This window comes from Echinops telfairi, unplaced genomic scaffold (genome assembly GCF_000313985.2).
Source record: "Echinops telfairi isolate 266 unplaced genomic scaffold, ASM31398v2 ScPeMD7_2010;HRSCAF=2546, whole genome shotgun sequence".
In the NCBI taxonomy this organism is placed as follows: domain Eukaryota; kingdom Metazoa; phylum Chordata; class Mammalia; order Afrosoricida; family Tenrecidae; genus Echinops; species Echinops telfairi.
In genome coordinates, this window is record NW_022105908.1 from 23,485,228 (window position 1) to 23,506,803 (window position 21,576).

At 52.3% G+C, this 21,576-nt stretch overlaps 1 protein-coding gene across 2 annotated transcripts in view; it reads right to left on the reverse strand.

The window, feature by feature from the left end:
• The window catches only part of SLC13A5 (solute carrier family 13 member 5), a 51,219-nt gene that overhangs the window by 5,757 nt on the left and 23,886 nt on the right, over positions 1-21,576 (reverse strand). Inside the window, exons 9-12 of one of the 2 annotated variants that reach the window (XR_006680365.1) lie at positions 20,460-20,578; positions 17,847-18,008; positions 15,138-15,275; positions 11,888-13,525 (exon numbers count right to left, since the gene is read on the reverse strand). Coding sequence is in view for 1 of the 2 variants with exons in the window: in XM_004716154.2 (XP_004716211.1) it covers positions 13,394-13,525; positions 15,138-15,275; positions 17,847-18,008; positions 20,460-20,578 (551 nt within the window). In the remaining variant the exon portion in view is untranslated. Of the gene's footprint in view, positions 1-11,711; positions 13,526-15,137; positions 15,276-17,846; positions 18,009-20,459; positions 20,579-21,576 lie in introns of those variants that run through there. The other variant, XM_004716154.2, reaches the window with a different exon arrangement.

Sequence of the window (21,576 nt, forward strand, 5' to 3'; positions counted from 1 at the left end):
GTCAACACATCTCTTCCAACTCATACGTTCACCCGGTATTTATTGAGCGCCCACTGTGAGCCAGATGTGTTCTGGACACTGGGGATATGGAAGTGAGCAAAACAGAAACACCCCCGCCCTCAGGGGGCTTACGGCTTCGGAGGCAAACAGAGAGGTACGTGGCACAGTCAACCGGACAGAAAGCGCCGCAGGGAAGAGCAAGCCGAGGGCAGGGTGCGGGTGTCAGGAGCGAGTGGTGGCTGTGGAGCGTTGTCATGCTAACATGGGTGAGAGGCCACGCTTCCACAACGTGTGAAAGAAGGGGAGGGAGAGGTTAGGTACAAAGGCCCTGCAGGGAGAAGACGCTTTGGATGCTGTAGGACTAGTGAGGCCTTGCAGCTAGATGACAGTGAGTCAGAGGTTCTCCCCTGAGGCTGATTTTGGCCTTAGATGGGAGGCTTGCCGCTGGCATCTAGTGAATAGAGGCCAGGTTACTGGTCCACAGCCCACAGTGCACAGAATGACTGCCCACAATAAAGACTTCTAAGGCCCAGCATGTCCACAGCGCTGAGGCCGAGCCACCCTGGGGCGTTTGAGGATGAGCTTCTCGGGAGATGGAGCCAGAGGCAAAGACCGACCAGAGATACTTGGACCCAGAGGAGCTGATTCAGAAATTCTTATGGAAAAATATGTGAGAATCGCTTCAGGAAAAAAGGGAACAGCAGAATAAGTGGGAAGCCGATGCCAGCTGTCTCCGGGCTGGAGGCAGGGAGCAGCAGCACCATGTTGACCTGTGTATCACCGACTACGCGGAGGCGACACCCGAGTACGTGGATCCTAACAAGTTACCAACAACCCTGTGAAGAATGGGGGCTCTGGGGCACTCACTTGTGTTCATGCCTGTGCATGCATCAAGAGGCAGTCATTGAAACAGGGTGTCTCCCAGACACAATGCCGCCCCCAGGCTCTCGGACGATCCAGGCACCAACTCAGGCGGCTGACCCATGTTCTTGCCAACCCGGCTGTTTCCAATCCGGTTGCAGGCCCTCTTCCCTCTTCACTGCCCCCAGTGAGTCCAGCCATCCACCTCAACCCGCTGGATAATCCCCGGTCTGAGAGACCCAGCCACCCCTGGACCTGTGCACCCTGAGGGGGACGATGATGCCTGGACAGCCCACGTTCCCTTACCTCACCTTTAGCACCTCTGTCCTCCTCAACTGAAAAAAGAGTTCACACACACACATACACACACCTTACGCAGAGAAGCCCCGGGCTATGGCTGAATTAGTTGATGCATTGATCCAAACCCGCATCCCCACCTGGGATGACCGCCACCAGGTTCTCATCACCCTTTTTAATGCAGAAGAGAGGAGGCGTATCACCCTAGCGGCTCAAATGTACCTATAAACACTTACCCCCTCCTACAGCCCCGTCCCCTCCCCGCCCAAGGCCCTCTCGATTCCACACAGTGGGCAGCCCAAGTGTTCCTGGACACCCAGCCCAACTACGACTTCCATACTCCAGAAGGGCAGGCCGCCCTGACCCAGTATCAAACTCACAGGCAGCGGCCGCCTTGAACATGTCTAAAACCGGCACAGTGCTCCGGAAGCCAGCGGCAAGCCCAGGAGATGACTCTGAGTGGCTCTGAGGCACATCGCATCAACACCCCAGCAGTCCCTCTCAGCAAGGACAGTGCCACTCTCATCAGGGCTACTGGGCAAACTGCCTCACAAGCCTTGTGTCAGCCCAGACCTGCCAGCTGTGGGGGGCATGAAGTCGTCCACAAGTTTCTCTATGTCCTTGACTGCCCCGTGCCCCTCCTCCGTCCAGGGTTTCTATCCAAACCGGGGGCAGGAATCACCTTTGTGCCAGGGGGCCCCATTCAGCTGCCCCTGGTCATGGCCCGTATGGTCCCCCAGAAAGAGTGGAGACTCCACTCAAGCCACCCTGCCCATCACAAGAATGGAGAAGGGTTCCTCACTGCCTTTCCCAACCTCTAGGCTGAGCCCTCCCCCCCAGGACTTGCAGTCAGCCAGGCTCCGGTTGTGGTTGGACTTAAACCAGAAGCCCAACCCATCAGGGGCAGATGGTACCATATCTGCCCAGAGGCCCGTATGGGAATTCAGGAGCACATCAGTAGGCTTTGAGAGTCTGAGATACTTCCAGAATGCCAGTCCACCTGGAACACTCCCCTCCTCCCCCTGAAGAAGATTGTGTGTATGTGTGTGTGGGGGGTAAGGGGGGGTGACCTACAGGCTGTCAACCATTCTGCAGTCACCCTGTATCCCATGGCCCCAAACCCATAGACACTGTTGAACCTCCTTCCCCCCAAGGCCGCTTGGTTCACCTGTCTGGATGGGAGGACCCGACCTCTGAAGCTCATTGCCAACCGACTAGGACTCTCTTACCCAACAAGTGCAAAATTCACCCACCTTGTTCTGAAAGGCCTTAAAATCAGACTTGGCCAGCTTCCCTGGAGACAAGTTTGCTCCTCCAGTAGGTGGATGGTTTATTTTCTCCTTGCGAGCGAGACCAGGGAAACTGTTGGATGGGGACAACTGCGCCCCTATGGCTCTTGGACAAGGTGTCACGAGAAAAGGCGCCAATCAGTCAGCAGCGTGCTTGCCACCTGGGCTGTCACCTTGCAGAGGGAGGTGGGACACTGGACTGGGACCCAAGAGAAAACAGATCGTCTGTCTGCGCCAGGCCTCTGCTCTCCACCAGGAAGCAGCTCCGGGAGGTTCCCGGGAGCGGCAGTGGACGCAGGCTCAAGCTCAACCCTTCGCTGGCATCAAGCAGGTGCTCACTGAGGCCCCTGCCCTCTGTCCTCCTGCCAGACATTCAGCTAGACTTCAAGCTAAAGGGTGCCGTCACCTGCTGGGAATAGTCTGCACTTTCTCTGGACAGGGAGAGGCAAGACCCAGCCGCCCAGAGAAGGCCCCGCGAGGTGACCCATCATCTCCTCCACAAGAAGATCCTGCGGTGTGGAATGCCTCTGGCTTTAGGAAGTGACAATGGACCATCATTTGCAGCATAGGTGGTCCAACAACTCACCACTCTCTTGGGGATACAGTGGAACTTCCACACAGCCTACTGCCCGTGGAGCTCGGGGAAAGCAGAGCGCGTGAACAGGACCCGGAAGGCAACCATGGGAAGTTGTCAGGAAACTGGGCTCAGCGGGCCCAAGGTCCTGCCTTCCGCCCTTCCGCAGGCTCAGCGCACCCGGGACCCAGCTGATAACTCTCCGTTTAAAATCATCTTTAGAAATGATGCCTGGGAGGCCCCTACCCCCAGTAAGACAGTTCCGGGACACACACACACACACACACACACACACACACACACACACACACACCCTACCCGGCCCAGAACCTAGAGTGCACACACACACACACACACACACACACCCGCCCTAGGGCTCCAAGCCCTCAGGGCTGCTCTCAAGAACATCCACCCCGCTGGGCCAGATGGGTGCCAGGTCCCCTTGGGAAGTCCAGGCCACCCCTTTCAGCCCCGTGACTCGGTGTGGGTCAAAAACTGGAAACAGGAACCCTTAAGGCCAGCAAGGACTGGGCCCATACCGTCATACTGGTGACCCCAACTGCTGTGAGCACCCGAGTGAGAAAGCTCACGCCCAGCCGCCCCTGGGTGCCCTGGCCGCAGGGCTCCTTCAACCCCAGGAAAAGATGACAGCCCTGCTCTCGTCCCCGTGCCGGGAGCGGGCTAGTCTCTGCACCGCAGCAGCCGGAGGATCTGTGGAGATGGAGCCCCGGTGAAATGCACCCTCTGGGGCATGCGCCCCTAGGTAGGAGCCCTTAGGCTCAAACCTGCCTTAGGACAAGCCTTAACCGCCCCTTGGGAAAGGTCCACCTTTCCACCCCTAGGGGGCTCCTAGGAGCCTTTGACATTTTTTGTTTAGCCCTGTTCTAGTTGTGGAGATAGGACTGCTCAGTGGCAGCTGGCCCCCTTGGCTATCTGTGTGCCCCCACACACTCAGCAGGGACTGGGGTGGGTCCTGGAGTGGGTAAGCGACCCGTGAGAGTGCACCCAGAGACCCCTGCACCCCCCAGGTAGACGACCTCTGGACCACCACTTGGCGGACTGGACGTCTACTGCTGACTGTCCGGGAATCAAACACAAACGCCATGCAACCAGGGGACAACGGTCAACTGCAACATCAAACAGCCCACTCCAAACCCCGGGTACCTAGACTATTTACACTAACCTAGAGGGGGACCCTGAAAACGGTGCCCACGAGTAGCAAGGAACATGGGCATCGAAAGGGGGGGAAATGTCAAGAAAATCCTAAAAAGGAATTTTAACCTTTGGAAAAGAGACCCAATGCACTGCCTTCCCCGTGGTCTTCCTCATTCCCAGATCGCACCCATCCCACAACCCCTCCTCCTTTACTAACCACCAGTCTGCACTAGAAGTCCCGCTTCGGTGACCCTGCTCCTGCAGTGAAAGTGTAAGAGCTACGCCACCCCACCTTCAGGGCCCGAATCTTCCGGAACGCTAGTCCCTCTGGCTCGCCGGCTAATACATCTTTCCTCTTTCCAGTTCTCCAAGAGGGCGGCCTGGTCATCCCTGAGTGTCGGCTCAGCTGTGACAAAGGGTTTCCTTCAACTTGGACCCACAGCCAATAGCCGTGGAGGTAGCAGATAGGAAAGCAAATGGTGTGATGCACTGGGAACATGGGGGGGAGGTGAAGTGGGGATGAGGACTCTTTAAAGGATGGAAATGCACAGCTGCTTCTTTGATATGTGCGTGTGAAAGCAGGACAGGACAGGGAGAAGTAGGGAAGGACAGACACACGTGAGCAGAGACCATGGCCAAGAACGTTGAACAGACCATGTGGCCTGCGTGAAGGACAGACAAGTCTGATGGGGGAGGAAGCAGAGCCAGAATGTTCTGTAGCAGCAAGGGTAACAAAACGTGATCTCACGTACTTTGGGTACATCCTCAGGATAGACCAAGGGCTCTCCAGGGCTATCATGCTTGGTAGAGGGTCAGTGGGAGCCCTGGTGGCATTGTGATAACTATGTCATCTACGTTCCACAGAGTCTGCAGTCCGGAACTACCAGCCACTCTGAGAGAGAAAGACGGGGCTCTCTCCTCCCTACAGTCTCTGAAACCCATCAGGGCAGTTCTACCCTGTCCTATTGGGTGCTGGGCGTCAACGTTGGCTGGAAGGCAGTGAGTTTTGAGTTTGAGAGGGTCCGTGGAAAGGAGTGAAAGGCTTCACAGGATGACTCGCAGCGGTGGCTCCCACGACGGGCTCAAGTACATCAAAGATGGTGAGGATGGCGACATCCTGTCCTGTTGGACATAAGGTCGCCATGAGTCACAGCTGACGCAACAGCAAGCAGCAGCAGCGAGCCCGACCCAGGCTCCGCAGGTTCCACCTGTATCCCTGCGACGAGCTCCCGTGGTGTAGGAGGAGACGTTTTAGACAAGAAAGAGAAGGCTTTGAAAGAACAGGCTCTGAGCACAGAGCACAGCGGCGGCAAGACGCAGTGAGCTTGCAAACAAAGGAACAAGGATGAATTGTACGTTGTGTTAGTCTGGGTACTTTAGAGAAACAAATCCACAGAAACTCATGTCTAAGCGAGAGTTTTATATAAAGGTTAAGTGCACATCAAGAAAACATCCCAACCCAGTGCTGCCCAAGCCCACAAGTCCAACATTAACCCATTAACCCATATGTCCGACACCGATCCACAAAGTCCTCCTCCATCTCACAAAACACAGGCAACGATGCCGACTGCAGGAGGAAAGCCGAGTCAGTGATTGTGCAAGCATCTCAGCACTGGCAGGGGTCTCCACACGGCTGCTCCAGCACCCAGGGCTGCATCGGGGTAGGTCCATGTGGCATCTCCCAGGGATGTCTTGCAGGAAATGATCCTTGCCAGCTGAAGCAGGGAACTGGCTAAGGCAGCTGCACCCTGGTCCATCACAAAGCAAGAGACAGGAGAACTAGAAAGGCGAGGCTCACCGAGCCATTTATCTCTCTGCACTTCAATTAACCCCACATGTGTTTATCAGCCAGGTTGTCACAATAAACGACCTCATATGTGAAAAATTCGCTCCGTGGTACTACTGACAGCACAAAGAAATGCGCATGCAAGTAACAAGATTAGCAGAGTCAGGGTGGTAGCACGCAGAGTGGGAGAATGCGTGCACCTCAGGTCTCAGGCACACTTCTAGAGAATGTATAGATTGGCACAGCCTCGGGAAGGCAGCTTGGCAGAATGAGCCACCAATTTAAATACGGATGCCCCTTGACCCTGCATGTCCACTTGTAGGCACGCATGCTCCTCACCGAGGTACACGAAGCATCGATTTCTGCATTGCAAAAAGAGCGGTGACAAACCTAACGGCCACCACTGGGGGACTTGCTTCTGATGTGGTACCGACGTAGAATGGAATACTGTGCATCTTTGACAGACCGAGGCTCCCTCCCAGGCGCACGTCCAAGAAAAACGAAAACATGTGTCCACAAAATGGCTTGTGCAGAAACGTTTATAACAGCTTTATTCATGGTAGCCTCGAGCCGGAATCACCCACACAGCCATTAACAGGAGAAGCAGCAGATTGCAGTACATTCATACGACGGACCTAGCGCTCGAAGAGCAGCAGTAGAGTGGATTTACACACCCCGCGTCTCTCGAAAACGTTCTGTGATGCAAGACAAACCAGACACAGAGTCTGTAATGTACGATTTCATTTGCATAAAGTCCCACGGGCGAAACTGATCTATGGTGACAGCAATCAGAACACTGTTTGCCTACGGAGCTGCAGGGAGATGGGGCGTTCTGCTCCCGCCAAGCGGTACAGTCTCAGAAACTCAGGGATGGCTCCACCCTGGTTTCAAGGGCAGTGAGTATGGAAGGGGTTCGAGGGGATAGCGGGGGAGAAGGGGGCTGGAAATGGGTTGCTGCTCACACACACACACTATATATATATACCATTTAATGGTATACTTTAAGGCTATACAAGTCACTGAATTTAATGTGATCTCCAAGTCAAATATTGAATGAAAAAAAAATATTAGTTACATTTGTGTGCCCTGAAATGGAATGTTCTCCAAATAAATTAAGGGAGAGGGTGGGAGCCAAGCACAGAACACGTGTGCTCCTGTATAAGGAAGGGCTTCTCCAGTACAATCCTGCTATTGGGGGAGTAGCTTTGCTCCATATGGGTGTTTCTGAGGGGGGCAAACTGTGAATGAGCCCAACTGCCGACCGTTGAAGATGATAGACGGAGGTCAGAAGCTGAGACTAATGGCTGGAACAAACGAAGCAAGGAAGCAAGAACCATATGGAGAAACCACAGGTTGCAGGGAACATGCCTGAGGGGACCATCAGGGACAGGAGCAGGACGATGTGACCTTGTACAGAGAACCCTGCCTCAGCTCCTGCGCACATCAAAACCTCCTCCTCCTCCTGAAAGCTTGGGTTCGATGGATTTAAGAGACCTGCGCAGCAAGAACACCCTACTGCTAGGTGACCTAAGACAACGGCTCCGGCACCGACCTGGAGTTCTGAGAATGACAGAGTGGTGGGCATGTCCAACTCGCTATGCTAATATCCCAGGTGCCCCGCCTGCAGGCGCCCTTTTGAATGTTCGGACTCCGTCTTGGTCCCATGTGGCGTATGCACATCCACTGCAGAGAGGAATGGAGAAGGAACCCCTGGAGACATTCTTGGGGCAGGGAAGGTCCAGAGTCCTGGCTCCAGGCCAGTGAAACAAGTAAGGAAATATCCAATTGCGTGGATCTCAGCTTGAGATGCTAAAGCTTTTTGTTTAATCATGGACACGGACACTGTGGGGTGCACACAGTTTATGTGGATGGAGCTCTGTGTCTTTCATGTAGGCTCTTCCCCGGTGTGTTGGTCAAATACAGTGAACCCTCGCTACTTCGCGCTTCGACTTCCGCGGCTTCACGCTATCGCGGTTTTTGCGTAACAGCACCCACTGCCTACACCCGCTCCTTCAGAGGAAAAAGACGGCAACCCACCTGTAGAGTACATCCCTTAAGTCATTTCATAGGCTATTGATTACAGTATTTGTAAGAACTATGTATAATAATACTGTATGTGAAATATGTAATACTGTAAACTAGATGCCATAAATAACATAATAAATAATAAATGATAATTGTAACGTCCAAAATGTTTTACTGTATTTTCCCTTTTTCATTTAATAAATTGGGTAATACGAGTGTAATGGTGACTAAAGGGTGTTTTTTCATGTCCTCTATGCTCTAACTACGAAAATATTTGATTTACAAATAAGGAATCCTACTTCGCAGAATTTCATTTATCACGGTAGGGTCTAGAACTGATTAACCGTGATAAACGAGGGTTCACTGTAATGCTATTAAGAGGCTGTGAGACAAGGAGACATTGCCTGGAAGAAAGCCATTCTGGGCTAAGAACAGGTAGTTTGTCTTGTTTTAACCAGACCATCCAGCGTTTTGTTCTTTATCCCCTCAATAAAGAAAACTCCCTCAAAGGATGTGTTAGCCTTGAACTCTTTAAGTCATTTCACTGATTGGCCCATGTGCTGCACAGCTGATGCCTGCTGAATTCAGAGCCAAAATCCTGCTGTCGACTCTTTTTGCTCAACTCACTCACTGCCAGAGTCGATTCGGGGACGCACGGACACCCTATGGGGAGAAGACTTCGCCTGCCCTGGAGAGACGCCACGCCTTGGCCTGGTCAGACGAAAAGGCCCAAGATCTGCCCCTAAGGGGGTTTTCACCCTAAGGGAAAGGGATTTATGGCCATTTGTCAAGAATTCCCTATCAAGGGTCAGCAGATAAGGATACCCTGACCTTTGAAATACACTGGATCCCCTGCAGACTCATAGGTTTCTGTCCAAAAGCGCTGAGAACAATCCTTGTCATAATTATAGGACCAGCTAACCTTGGGCCCAAATAAATAGCTAATCCAGATTCTAGGAAGTGAGGAAGGAAAGGGTCTTAGAAGGGACCTCTTTACAAACGTCAGAGGCAGATTGTGGGTGGGGAAAGGTCTGAGAGAGCCTGCGGGAAATGTCCAAGATCTAGATGGGAACAGGGAGTGACCTGTAGAGACAGCACAGGGTGGGGGTGGGGATTTCACCTGCTCCAAGGAGAGAAAAGATCAATCGGGATAAATGGATTCATGACTCTGGGGGAAAGTCCCAAACGAGAGAGACCCTCTAGTGCAGCGCCTCTCAACCTGTGAGTCGCGACCACTTTGTGGGTTGGACGACCCTTTTTACAGTAGCGAAATGACAGTGATGAAGTAGCAACGAAAATAATGTTATGGTTGGGGGGGTCACCACCACCTGAGGAACTGTATGAAAGGGTCGAGGCATGAGGAAGGTTGAGACCCCTGCTGTAGTGTTTCACAATAGGAGCGAAGGCTCAGAAGGGGATAGGGCTTGTTCCGAATCAGATGTCAAGATCAACTTTGTATCTTGACTCGAACTCTGGCCTCTCGGTTCCAATTTCATGCCAGGGAACCTTGGCAAGTTGGAGTTCGAGCTGAAGCCCTTGACCCGACAATCAACCGTGCACTCCTCCTACACAGGTACGCGTTCCTGCGGAATTGCCTGGATAGTCTCAAGAACGTGGCAGTGAGCAGCCCACTGTGAGGCTCGAGTTCCTTACCTGCCTGTTAGTTTCCTCTCTTTTTTCCCCTGCCCGAACCCTCATTCTGGAATGAGATCAAAGCCCTGGTTTTCAGGCGAAGCAAACCAACCCCACCCACCCCCAACCCAAGGTTGGAATTCTAATTGGCTCAAGCTCATTCAGGTATTCCAATTTCCTTTAGTCAACGGTTGGTCTAGCGTGGACGTGTGACCCTTTTTCATCAAGTAAGACAAAAATGGAAGACTCTTGGGGACTTCTGGATCAAATGTCGGCCTTCCTAATCAAAGGGACTGACGCTGTCGGCACCTTCATCCCCCTGCCCGTTACCCCTTCCTTTCCTGCTTTGAAGACAAGTCTGTATGTAGTATGAGGATAAAAGCACATTCTTAGGGTGGCTGATAGAGCTAGCATCCCTGGTGGCCTGAGTGAGCTGCTGAACCAATGATACCAATTATTTACCTCCAGATGCCTTGTGAAGTAAAAATTCAATGGGCTTGCGGTTTAAGCCAGTTAGCTAGATTTTCTCTTATTTGCCACCCAAAGCATTCCTCATTGATCTAGGCCATCTTGTAACCACCTCTAGTCAACTCGAGAAGTCCTTTGGAGACAGCCTTTGGTCAGCATTAGCCATGAGTTCTGCTTGCCTGAAGACCTCAGCCCGGTTCCCATAGAGTCCCACAACCAGGTAGTGTCTGATAGCATCCTTCACCCACCCCACTACACCCTCCTCTCTCACCCAGCCAGTTCTACTCATCTTCCAATGCCTGCCTCGCTTTGGTCTGATAAACCATATTCCAACCTGAAATGATTTGCGGTACCCTGAAATCCCATACAAACCCTACACTGGTCTCAGATCCCACAGCAATTCATTAAGTTGGCGGCACTCAACCGTGGCTGCACATAGAATCCTCTGAGAAGCTCTTAGAAATTCGCATGCCCCGGCTACTCTCTAGGGCAGCGGTTCTCCACCTTCCTCATGCTGAGACCCCTTCATACAGGTCCTCATATAGTGGTGGCCCCCCCAAGCATAACATTAATTTTGTTGCTGCTTCATAACTGCAAATGTTGCTACTGTTATGAAGCGTCTGATAGGCAGGATGTATTTTCATTGTTACAAATTGAACATAATTAAAGTATAGTGATTAATCACAAAAACAATGCCATTATATATTGTGAAATATTTATTTCTAATGACAAATAAATGAAATTTTGTCTTGAAGCGTGGTGTAGCATGGGTAACAGTCTTCACGCCGGGTACTCGTATCTGCATGTGGGCGGACCCGCCTGGAGACGGAGAGGAGCGGTGTCTCGGTTAAGACCATTGGAAATATGTGTTTTCCGATGGTCCTAGGCGACCCCTGTGAAACGGTCGTTTGACCCCCAAAGGGGTCGTGACCCACAGGTTGAGAACCACTGCTCTAGGCCAACTGAACTAGACTCCCTGCAGCTGAGACCCAGGTATCCATAGTCTTTCAAAGTCCCAAAGAGGACATATTTTGAAGTAAAGGATGAGAACCACGAATCGGGGTTCCAAAGAGTGGCTAATGGCTAGTTAGCTCAAAGTAAACCTGGCTATAAAACATATTAGCAACCTCAGTTTACCTTTATTATTATTATTTTGAAAAATCAATCTATTCGTCTACTCACTGGTCTTTCCGGGACTGCCATCCATGCACCCAAATTGATCACATGGATAAATCATTTATCAATCACATCTATGGTGACCTGCTCTGGTTTGGGTATAGGGGCAGGACTGGACTCACTGAACACTCAGAGCCCTTGGGAGCCCTCCGAGTGTCACCAGCAGCCATGTAGAGACCACGATCGAGGGGTGGGTAAGAATGGAGCCAGGTATCCGATCTACCTTGGTTAGGGGAAGGGAAGTCGTTTCCATACTGTTCTTCCCAAGCAAACTCAGCTCCTCAGGCAAGACCTAACCTGTCTCATCCGACGCTGTCCTCACCCACCCCAGAGGAAGGAACAGAGAGAGACTGGTCCGCTTCAGGCTCTTGGCGTAGACGCGCTCTTGACCATACATGTGACAACACCAAAGCCCGGAAAGGCTCAAAGAAGGACACGGAGTCAGAAATCTGGGTTGGAACTCACTTGCCATTAGCTTTATGTGTGACTTAGGACATCTCTGAGCCTCAAAGTCTTCATGAGATAAATAAGCAAGGGTAATCGCACACACCAATCTTCCAAGGACTGAATAAGGTAACTAGTGGGTGTAAAGGTCAGTGGGTTCATCCTTCTATCTTGCTGTACACACACACACACACACACACACACACACACACACTATGGCCCAAACCCAGAGATGCATCAGCACAGCGTGCAACTTTCCATCAAAGACATGGAAGGAGGGCAAGCCATTGGTGGGGTCGCCAGGAATTATCGCGCCCAACGAAATCAGATGCATACGTGGTCACCGACGGGGTCTCGAGGTTCCCATGCTTTCTCCTGCCCTGAAAAATGGCCCCAATTGACCTCAGATTCCCGCTGCTACTCGTTGGGCTGTGAGCTTCAAGGTCAGTGGTTCAAAACCACCAACCGCTCCGAGGGAGAAAGAAGAGGCCCTCTACTCCCATGATCAGAATATCAGAAACCCATGGGGACGGCTTTACCCTGTCCTATAGGGTGGCCACGAGTGAACAGCGCAATAAGAAAGGAAAGCAGGGTTGGGGGCTAGAGTCTGTCTCTCATCTCTCTACTCACAGGGGGTTCGAGGCTCATCTTCCCACAGTTACTCTGGAGTCTGTGCCTCTGTGATACTGAGCCCCGGGCATGGTCCCAACTGCCACTCTGCAAAGGGAGGCCTCTCCCCAGGGGAGCTCACGTACTCTAGCATGGCCAACAACTCTTACTATTGGCATGTAGCTGCTGTGTTCACCCAGGACCTGTAGATGCCCCACTGTGGTCTCCCCAAACCCATTGCTACCCAGTCTTGGAGTGTGATCCCATCTGTGTAAGGGTGACAGGAAAATCATCTTCCAGAAAAGCCAAAATGGCCTACTTGAGAGAAGGGGGTGGGGGGTGCAGAGGGCCCCAGCCAGTGGATTCTCACAAATGTTGGCCCAGACAATCAAGAGACCCAGGGACGGAAAGGCCTCACTAGAGTGCTGGGAATCGGGTCCAAATTGTCAATTAAAATGGAACGAGGTAAATAAGAGGGACAAGGTGGCCAGCGGTGCCCTCTGGGCAAGAAGGCAGGAGTCACCCTGAAGTTATCAACTCAAATCCCTCATCCTTTGGTGCTGGTACCACACAAGTCATTCCAGGAGTTTCCAGGAATGCTCTGAGTCCCACTCTCACTTGAAGCCGTCCAAGACCCGATGTTCTGTCCCTGGACTGGGTTGTCCCCTTTGGAGTACTAGGTGATCCAAGGTGGGCTGGCAGAGGCAAGGGCCCTGGGAGCTTGGTTCATCACCTCCCTGCCTGGGGATCCAACGCTCATCTAGATTTCCCCAGAACTGAGCACGTGGGGACCAGCGCCCTGGGCTGCACCAGAAAGACAGAGTCCACGTGCAGCCTACCTGTCTCAAAAGATGGCAGCAGAGCCCCAGGGAAGATGGGAACCAGCAGCTTCTTCAGGGATTGCGGTGATGTCCAATTCTGCCCTCCAGCTACCCATCCCCGCTTCTGATTTCGGGCTGGAAGGTGGCCGTGGGTTTCAGTGGAGCATGGACAGCATTGGGTCACAGCCACGCTGGTGCGCCAAACGGTTGCGGGGTCCTTGGGAGGGCAGGGGCTGGGTCCATGGGTCATGTGACTCTAAGTCTCCATGTGTGTCACATTAGCCCAGTCTGGGAATTGATCTAAGCTAAATAAGACCCGCCCCCAGGTGTTGATGGCCAAAAACACAGAGAAGACTCCAATGATGTTCATCAGGAGTCCCGCTTTCACCTGGACAAAAACAAAGGCAGCGTCAGCACCCTCAGGTCAGCCTGGGCTGCCCGCAAGGACAAACAGGACCCCAGGACCCAGGCTTCTCAGGGACAGGAGCTGCCTAGACATTGCCTCCTCTGTGCCATGCTCTCTGTTTATTGTGCCTCTGGCCCAGCAAAGCTGTGCCTGCCAAGTGCCAGACAGGACAGACAGCCTCCCTGTACCAATTCTGGCATTTGGAAAACTGGGTCTTGAGAAGGTAAGGTGCAGCGACAGTCCCAGGTGGTTGGTGGCATCCCAGGCAGTGTGATTCTAAGCCCGCAGCTCACCCAAAGCCTTGCTTCCTCACAAGGACCCACTGAGTTCCTGGTGACTTGCCCCTGGCTCTTTCTGACGCCTGTTCTGTGATCCTTCGCAATGCTGCTTCACTATGGCTGTAGCCACACGGTGAAGATTGGTTCCCGGAAACTGGAGTCAAATTGGCAGTCCATGGTTTCTAGAATCCGCCATTTCCCTCTTTGTGGAAATCCTCCGGGGGGAGGAGCATCAGAGCTGACTACGATGATATCTACACAACTCTTTTTAGAAGCAGGTTAGCTATGAAGTGCATGATATTTGAATAGTATATCAAGAAAACTATTGAAAAAAAAAAAAAAGAAGAAGAAGAAAAGCCAAGCTTGACCTATGGTTACCATGGGTGAAGGAGGAAGAGTTTTTGCTGAGGGGGCATTGCGTTCATGTTAATGGTGGTGGGACACTTGGGAGAGGGATGACAGTAATGGCTGCACAACAGGAAGAGTATCATCAATGGCCCCGAATCGTACGTGTACAAGTTGTTGAATTGGCGAATGTCTTGAGTATATTGTTGCCATCATTGGAAAAAAAAAATGCGTGCATCCCAATGAGTACAGGAAAAAAGAAAATGTTCTACAATGGACTGTGCTCAAGGCGGCACAACTCTTCTGGATACGGTTGAACTATTGAACCGTATGATGCGTGGATGAAGTGCCAGTAAGACTTGAAAAGAAAGAGCGAGAGAAAGCCGCGTGGAGCCTCAAAGATTCTCACCAAGGCTCCAACCTCCCAGGTTCGACCACCTTCCTGGTCCCTCTGCCTCATCGCCCACCCGGAGCAGCAAGGCTGCCCTCGCCTCCCATCAGAGGTGAAAAGAGCAAGGCAGGCAAGAGGGATTCTTCCTGCGACGGCGTCTGTTCCCAAGATATCACCCCCCTCTCCCCCCCCCTCTTTTGCGTCAACGCTTCAGACGCCTCTACGGGTCTCTTCCGCTGTCCTTGCCGTCCCCTCACCCTAAGCTTCGCCCCGCTTGACTCTGGGCTGGCAACGTGCTGGTGTAGGGATTCTATCCTTGACCACGTGGGTCTCCCACTCGCACCCCTTCCAAGTGTCCAGGGAGGGCACCCCTAGTGGACGCGTGGGCTTCTCTGGATGGGACATTCTGTCAACCACTGCTCAGCCTTGGAAGGCAACAGCCGGTGCTAGGGAAGAGGGAAGAATCCCTGGGTATTCTGTACCATCCCCAAACCTCAGGGCCTCCGTTTGAAACTCACACATCGTGCAAGCGAACCAGCACCGCCGTCTGAGGGGGAATAAAGAAGAGCAGGTGCGTTACCATGTCAGAAACTTTGAGGTGTCCGTAGGCAAACACGATGGCGTTGGGTGGGGTGGCCACGGGCAACATGAAGGCGAAGGAGGCGCTCAGGGTACAGGGGAGCATGGCGTAGAGTGGGTTGAGGCCAATGGAGCGTGACTAGGGAAAAACACAGCACCGCCACGTCGGGGATGCAGAAAACACATGTCATCCTTCTGAAAAGCATGCCCGCCCGATGCACCGCGCGCCCTCCCACCTGTGGACCTCCTCCCGGCTGGCTCCTCAGATTACCCTCCTGAGCCCTCAAAGCTGAACCCTGAGAGACCTTTCTGAGCCTCCACATCACCGAGCTTTTAAACACCTGCTATGGGCCAGCGGGGACAGTCATAGTTCAGCTCCGGAATTCTTGCCTTCCATAGTTGAGACCCACCTCTGAGTTCCAGCCAACGCGCCACACAGGCAGTGGCCACCCGTTCTCTCAGTGGAGGCGTGCACGTGGCTGAGGCTGAGCGAGTGGGTTTCCGTGGAGCTTCCAGGCTAAGGTGGCTCAAAAGAAATCCCCGGAGCACAACATCTGATCCCCTGAGCCAACTGGAAGGCAGCTAGTGGCAGCAACACATGCTAGAGTCGGTGCTGGACACTTAAGACGGCATAAAACCTTCCAGATGCCCCCACAGCCCACATGCTTGCTGAGCCACATGTCAGAGGCCAGCAGCACATGTCTGTCTGTCCTGCCAGAGACTCTGAGTTCCCAGAGGGTGGCGACCACACCTTCTGTCCATGCCTGCACCTGTGTACGTGTGTGTCTGTATGTGCGTCTGGGCTGTGCTCACTCCCACATGGAATTTTCTCCCTGCTGTTGTACTCTTCAGAGTCAAATCCAGCCACTTCTTACAGCGCCTAGCGCCAAGCAGGTCCCTTGTTAATAGGCGATGAATGAACACGTGATATCGTAGTAGTCATATTAATCTGTCAGTTATCACTGTCTATGAAAATTAACCATTTATCATGCAGAGGTGCATGCACTGGAGCACAGACACGCATGTGAAGCAAAGACGTTTACTGCAACATGGCAACAGCTAACTGCAGAGACCAGATGCATTCAAATAAAAATGCCGTGTACAGACAACAGACTAGTATGCAGCTATACAGAAGAATGAGGTCCATGTCATGGGCAGTAGGGAAACAGCTCTAAGATCTGTGACTAGGTCTGCTTGTTTAAAGGGGCAGACAAGATTGTGGTAGTTGCATAGTTTCATGCCAACTCGACGATATGAAAGTGTAGGGGTGGAGCTAGCCTGTCAGTCAAGCCACAAAGCCTGACGGTGCCTCCTTGTGGGCGAGACCTTCGCATATGGAGGATCCTGGGAACTCCCCCCTCGCGCCACCCCCCCCCCATCTGCTAGAGGACCCTGATGGGGGCCAGAACTCTGGAGATGCTGCCACCACCATGGTACCCACCAGAACTCTGCACCCACCGGCCTGTGACCTTCCGGAATCCTGCATCATTGCTTGTTGACTGCGTGGGTCCGAAGAGGGACTCGGGATAGATGGGACTTACGGACTTGAGTTGGGCTGGGCTGGGATGTTTTCCTGATATATGATCACTTCCTGATATAAAGCTCACTGGATTTGTTTCTCTAGTCAACCTGGCCTCACACAAAATATCATTTTTTCAAAGAATATTTTTTAGACCTAACCATAAATCTGAGAGATATTTATACATGTATATATACTTTGAAGACAAATGGTATAATTCTATGATCCTGTTCTGCACTTTAATTCCCCCCCCCAAAAAAAAACCAAACTATAGATTTTAGAGATCTTTCTGTATTATTAAATTTTCTTTAAAACTGACTTTCAACGACTTTATAGTCTGACATTGTATGAATATATGACATGAAACATGACCAGCTGTCTCACCAATCCCCTACTATAATGTTTTGTTATAAGTCATCTGGGGTGGACATCATGATAAGATGACCATCTCTGGTTATCTCCTGAAGCGTGCATCAAAAACATTGCTGTCAAGTCGGGTCTGACTCCTGGCGACCCGCTCGCTGTGTGCAGGGAGAGATGCTCCATCTGCTTTGCAGGCCTGGCTTCCCACACACCTCTGGGCGGGTTCAGACCTCCAGCTGTTCTGCTAGCCCATGGGTGCTTCACCCCGGGACTACCTCCCTTGGGGGCCACTCCCCTGGTTACCTCTTTGGCCTCATCTCCTGTAGATTCCCTACCAGAATGCTGCCTGTGCCCAGCAAGGCGCCTGAGCACCCTCAATCATGCACTCAATGTCCTTTAGCTGGCCGGCACCATTTCCCAGAAGGCCTCTGCTGTCCCGCTCCTTTATGAGTCCCACTTTCCTTGAAGACTCTTCTTGTGTGTCCTAGCCAGTAGCATCCCCCCTGCTTCTCCCACACCTCCATGCCCACCTCGTCAGAAACCCACTGCCTTCACTGGGATTGATCAAATGAAAATAATCCAGTGGCATTTATAAAATAAAGGGCGACCACCTGATATGTCTGATCTATGCTTCATACTCTGGTCAGCAGAAGACCCAGCCAAGCGTGGATGGTGGGACCAGTATCATGAAGGGGACACAAGTCAGTGTCCAGGTTGAACCTCAGTCTCCAAAGCCGAGTTTCACCCTGGTCCCTGATTTCTCTGCCTCCCGGCGGCTTCCTCTGAAAGACTGGCGGGTTCCTCCCCAGTCCCCAGGAGGGTACTTACCATCGAAGCAAAGATGGGCAGGAAGAGGGTGGTGGTGGCCACATTGCTGGTGCACTCAGTGAACAGAGCCACAAGCAGGGATAAAATCAAGGAGATGGCGGCTGGGGGCACGGCATGCAAAGGTTCCATCTGCTTCCCCATCCACTCAGACAGCCCCGAGGCCTGGGAAGCACAGGGAAGAATCACTCAGGGCTACTGGTGCTCAGTCTCTCCAGCGCCGCCCATCCAGCTCCAGCAAGACCGGCCCATCCTCCACTCCTGGTTTTGTGTGCGTGCGTGTGTGATCTCACCGACCCCCACCATTTCAACCTCTCCCCTCATTCTCCCGGCTCATTCATCTGTTCCAGCCCATTTGACCTACTTCCCAGATTTCAACACCAATATCCCTTCTAGAAATTTCCAACCACAGTGTTGCGTGAGCCTGTCAGACTCAATAGGTCTCAACCCGATTCATTCTTATCTGCGTCTCCTCTTTTGTCTCTCGTGAAGAATGGACTTAACCATCCATCGCTATCCAAAGCAGGAGGCTGGGAGTCAATGCTGGGGTGGGGGCGGGGCAGTTTCTTGGCCTCCCTCATTCCAAGATTCACCTGTTTATCCCAAACCTCCCATGTCTATCTCCTCCCTGCAGTCCTCGTTCTGAAGCTCGGGAGAGGGGTCTGGGCCAGAAGTTTGGGATTGAGAACTGAGGTGTTGGGCCGAGAAGAACTGACCTAGGGAGGGAATGGAAAGGGGGGCAGAAGGGCGCCAGAGAAGAGGTCAAGGACGGAGCTTGAAAACACTCGTTCAAGGAGGAATCGAGTAAACGTGAGCAAGAACAGCCCGGAGGAACCAGCAGAAAGTTCTAGCTGGGGGTCAAGGGAAGAGGGAAAATAGAGAGGACAATAAAACGGTCTATGGAGTCATCTGAGACTGGGGGGGGGGGCGATGACTATAAAATACCTAGTGCTTCTCCCCCCAACCCTTCTCCTGCCTGGACCAGCTCTCGAGCCAGCAGAGTGATTTTCCCCAGGTGCAGGTCTAGCCAAGGCCCTCCCTGGCCTCGATCCTCGCACGCTGTCCACTGCCTTCATGTTGGAGCCCATGCTTTCAATCCAAAGGCTGCACACTGCCGAGGCTCCTGCTAGCTCCCCAGCCTCCTCCTCGCCTTCCCTCAGCTACACACACCGTCCCTCTCCCTTTTCCCACGGGCCCCTTGTTCCTAAAATGTACTCTTCCTGTGTCCTCAAGAACAGGGGCTGTATCTCAGTGCCTCTGGGTCTGGCTTAACCTACCGGCATCATAGGCATGTTTGATGAATGGATGGAAGGTGGGGGGGCAGGATTACAGGGGAGGACTGGATGGATGGGTCTGCCATCCATTTGCTCATCTTGAACATTTATGACCAAAGCACAAACCCATCCGTCTTGGAAGAAGTCCAGCCAGAAGGCTCTTTAGAGGCAAGATGGCAAGACTGTGTCTCGCGTCTTTGGACATGTGGTCAGGAGAGGCCAGTCTCTGGAAAGGACATCATGTTTGGTAAAGCAGAGGGGCAGCCAAAAGGAGGAAGACCTTCAACAAGATGGATGGAAACAGTGGCTGCCTCGATGGGCTCCAACATTACAATGCTTGTAAAGACGGCGCGGGACAGGCAGTATTTCGTCCTGTTGTACACACGGTCACTAGGAGGTGGAGCTGACTTGACACGTGGTCTCGCCCCTCCCTCTGGCTCCATCCACCCTTAGGAGAGTAGGCGGTTGGGATAAAGTAAGCTACGTGTTTGAATCCCCCAACACGCTGAAAACGGGGTACCACCTTAGGAAACACCATCAACACAATCGATGTGATGCAGGAGCTCATTGATGGAGCCACTCCATCAACCCATCTCGTTGAAGGTCTTCCTCTCCCTTACCAAGCGTGCAGTCCTCCCCCAGGATCTGGTCTTTCCTGACAACATGTCCAAAGTTCTGCTCCTCTTACGCTGCTACTCAAGGAGCCCTGTGTTGGGCTGCAATCCGCCTGGTTGGCAGTTCGAAGCCACCAGCAACTTCAGGAGAGGCTGGGCTTTCTACGTCTGTAAACAGTTACGGTCCGGTGTGTCAGCGTTGCCACGATGGCAGCAAGGTTTGGGTTTGTTTGGGGTGGGGTTTCAGGGGTGTTTTTGGTATGCTGCTACTTACTTAGACCAGCATCTAAATGTGGTGACCACATCGACAAGTAGAAAAGCCAAAGATAGTGAACATATTGACCAGGACTTGAAAGATTTTCTGAGGATCAGTGAGCAGAGATTCCTGCTGCCTGTGTAAAACCCAGGAAGGTGCACACACTGCTATTAAGGAGATTCCAACTCTCAGCCACTCTCTAAAGGGGCTCAGAGAATGAGATAAAAAAAACCTACATCACCCCCCCAAAGGGACCTGATAGCGCCTTCTGCCTCTCTCGACCAACCGGGACCCCTTATTCGCCTGCCTGTCCCTACAATCCCTCCACAGGCATGCCTCTTGGTATGGGGCTCCTGGGTTACAAGACAGGCACAGGGACATGCAGCACAGAGAATTAGAGGGATGCAGGCTCTCTGGCCACCCTCTTGGTGGAAGAAGGGGCCGGTGGGCAGCCCAGGGCTGGAGGGGTTACCTCACATCCTTTAGCCAGAGCAAATCCGCCCCCCAGCAGTAGCACAATGCCCCAGGGCACTTTCTCGTGGGCCACCTTCCAATTCATCAGCGCAGGGGGGTAAAAGGGAGCTCTTCTTTCTGAGAAGAAAAAGAAAAACAAAACAAAAAACACTTTACTTGCATAACCTAGAACAAGACCAGAAAGCCAATGAGGTATAATTAAGAGGAGAGGGAAAAAAGTACTATCTCCCACGTGGTACACGTGTTTATGACAGGAGTTATATCCCCAGGTGACGAAAGTCCGATTTACACACAACTCGTAGTTATGAACCCGCCCTGTAAACTCAATTATATTAAAAGTTCGAAGGCCATACGGTGGTTCCTCCCAACCATTGGGCACGTCAGACTGCGTCCCAGTGGCAGTACTGTAACAGTAGGTGAATGGATGGGCAGTGGCTGTCGCAATGGGCCCACACCTGAACACACCTGTGAGGATGCGGGACTGGGAGGGGTTTTGTTTGGTCACTATGAGTCAGCGCTGACTCAGCACCTAACAGCATTATGTTCAAGATGCTTTAGGGTAGGTGGACCGGCCTCTTCCAGGGATAGCAAGGAACACTGTGTACGATACATGGGGCAGTTTCAAAAGCATTCGTGGACATTTTCCATTGCCCTTTCATAGATCCAGGAGCTTTTTGACACTCCCTCGGAAATGAAGATAAATACCGGACTAACTGGCATGAGATGCGAACCGCCTAACGTTTCTGATTTACACACACATCTGACTCAAAGACAGACTGTGGCGGGGACCTGGGGACGCCTGCATACCTACTGCTGGAGAGGAGACAGAAGCCGGGTCACCCCCACATTTCGTGGTACAACCTTTCCAGAGGCAATCTGAATATATAATCTTGTTTAAAAATCATTTTATTGGGGGCTCTTGCAGCTCTGATAATATTCCATACATGTGTATCTCTTTTTCTTGGGGCTGAGGTCCTCCCTTTGTGTGGGTAAATTTCTAGGAGTGACGGTGCTGGGTAAAAGAACATCCATGTGGTTGTGGCTCTTAAAATATATTGCCAGGAAAAAAGAGGAGCTGATACCAAGGGCTCAAGTGGGAAATGTTTTGGAAATGA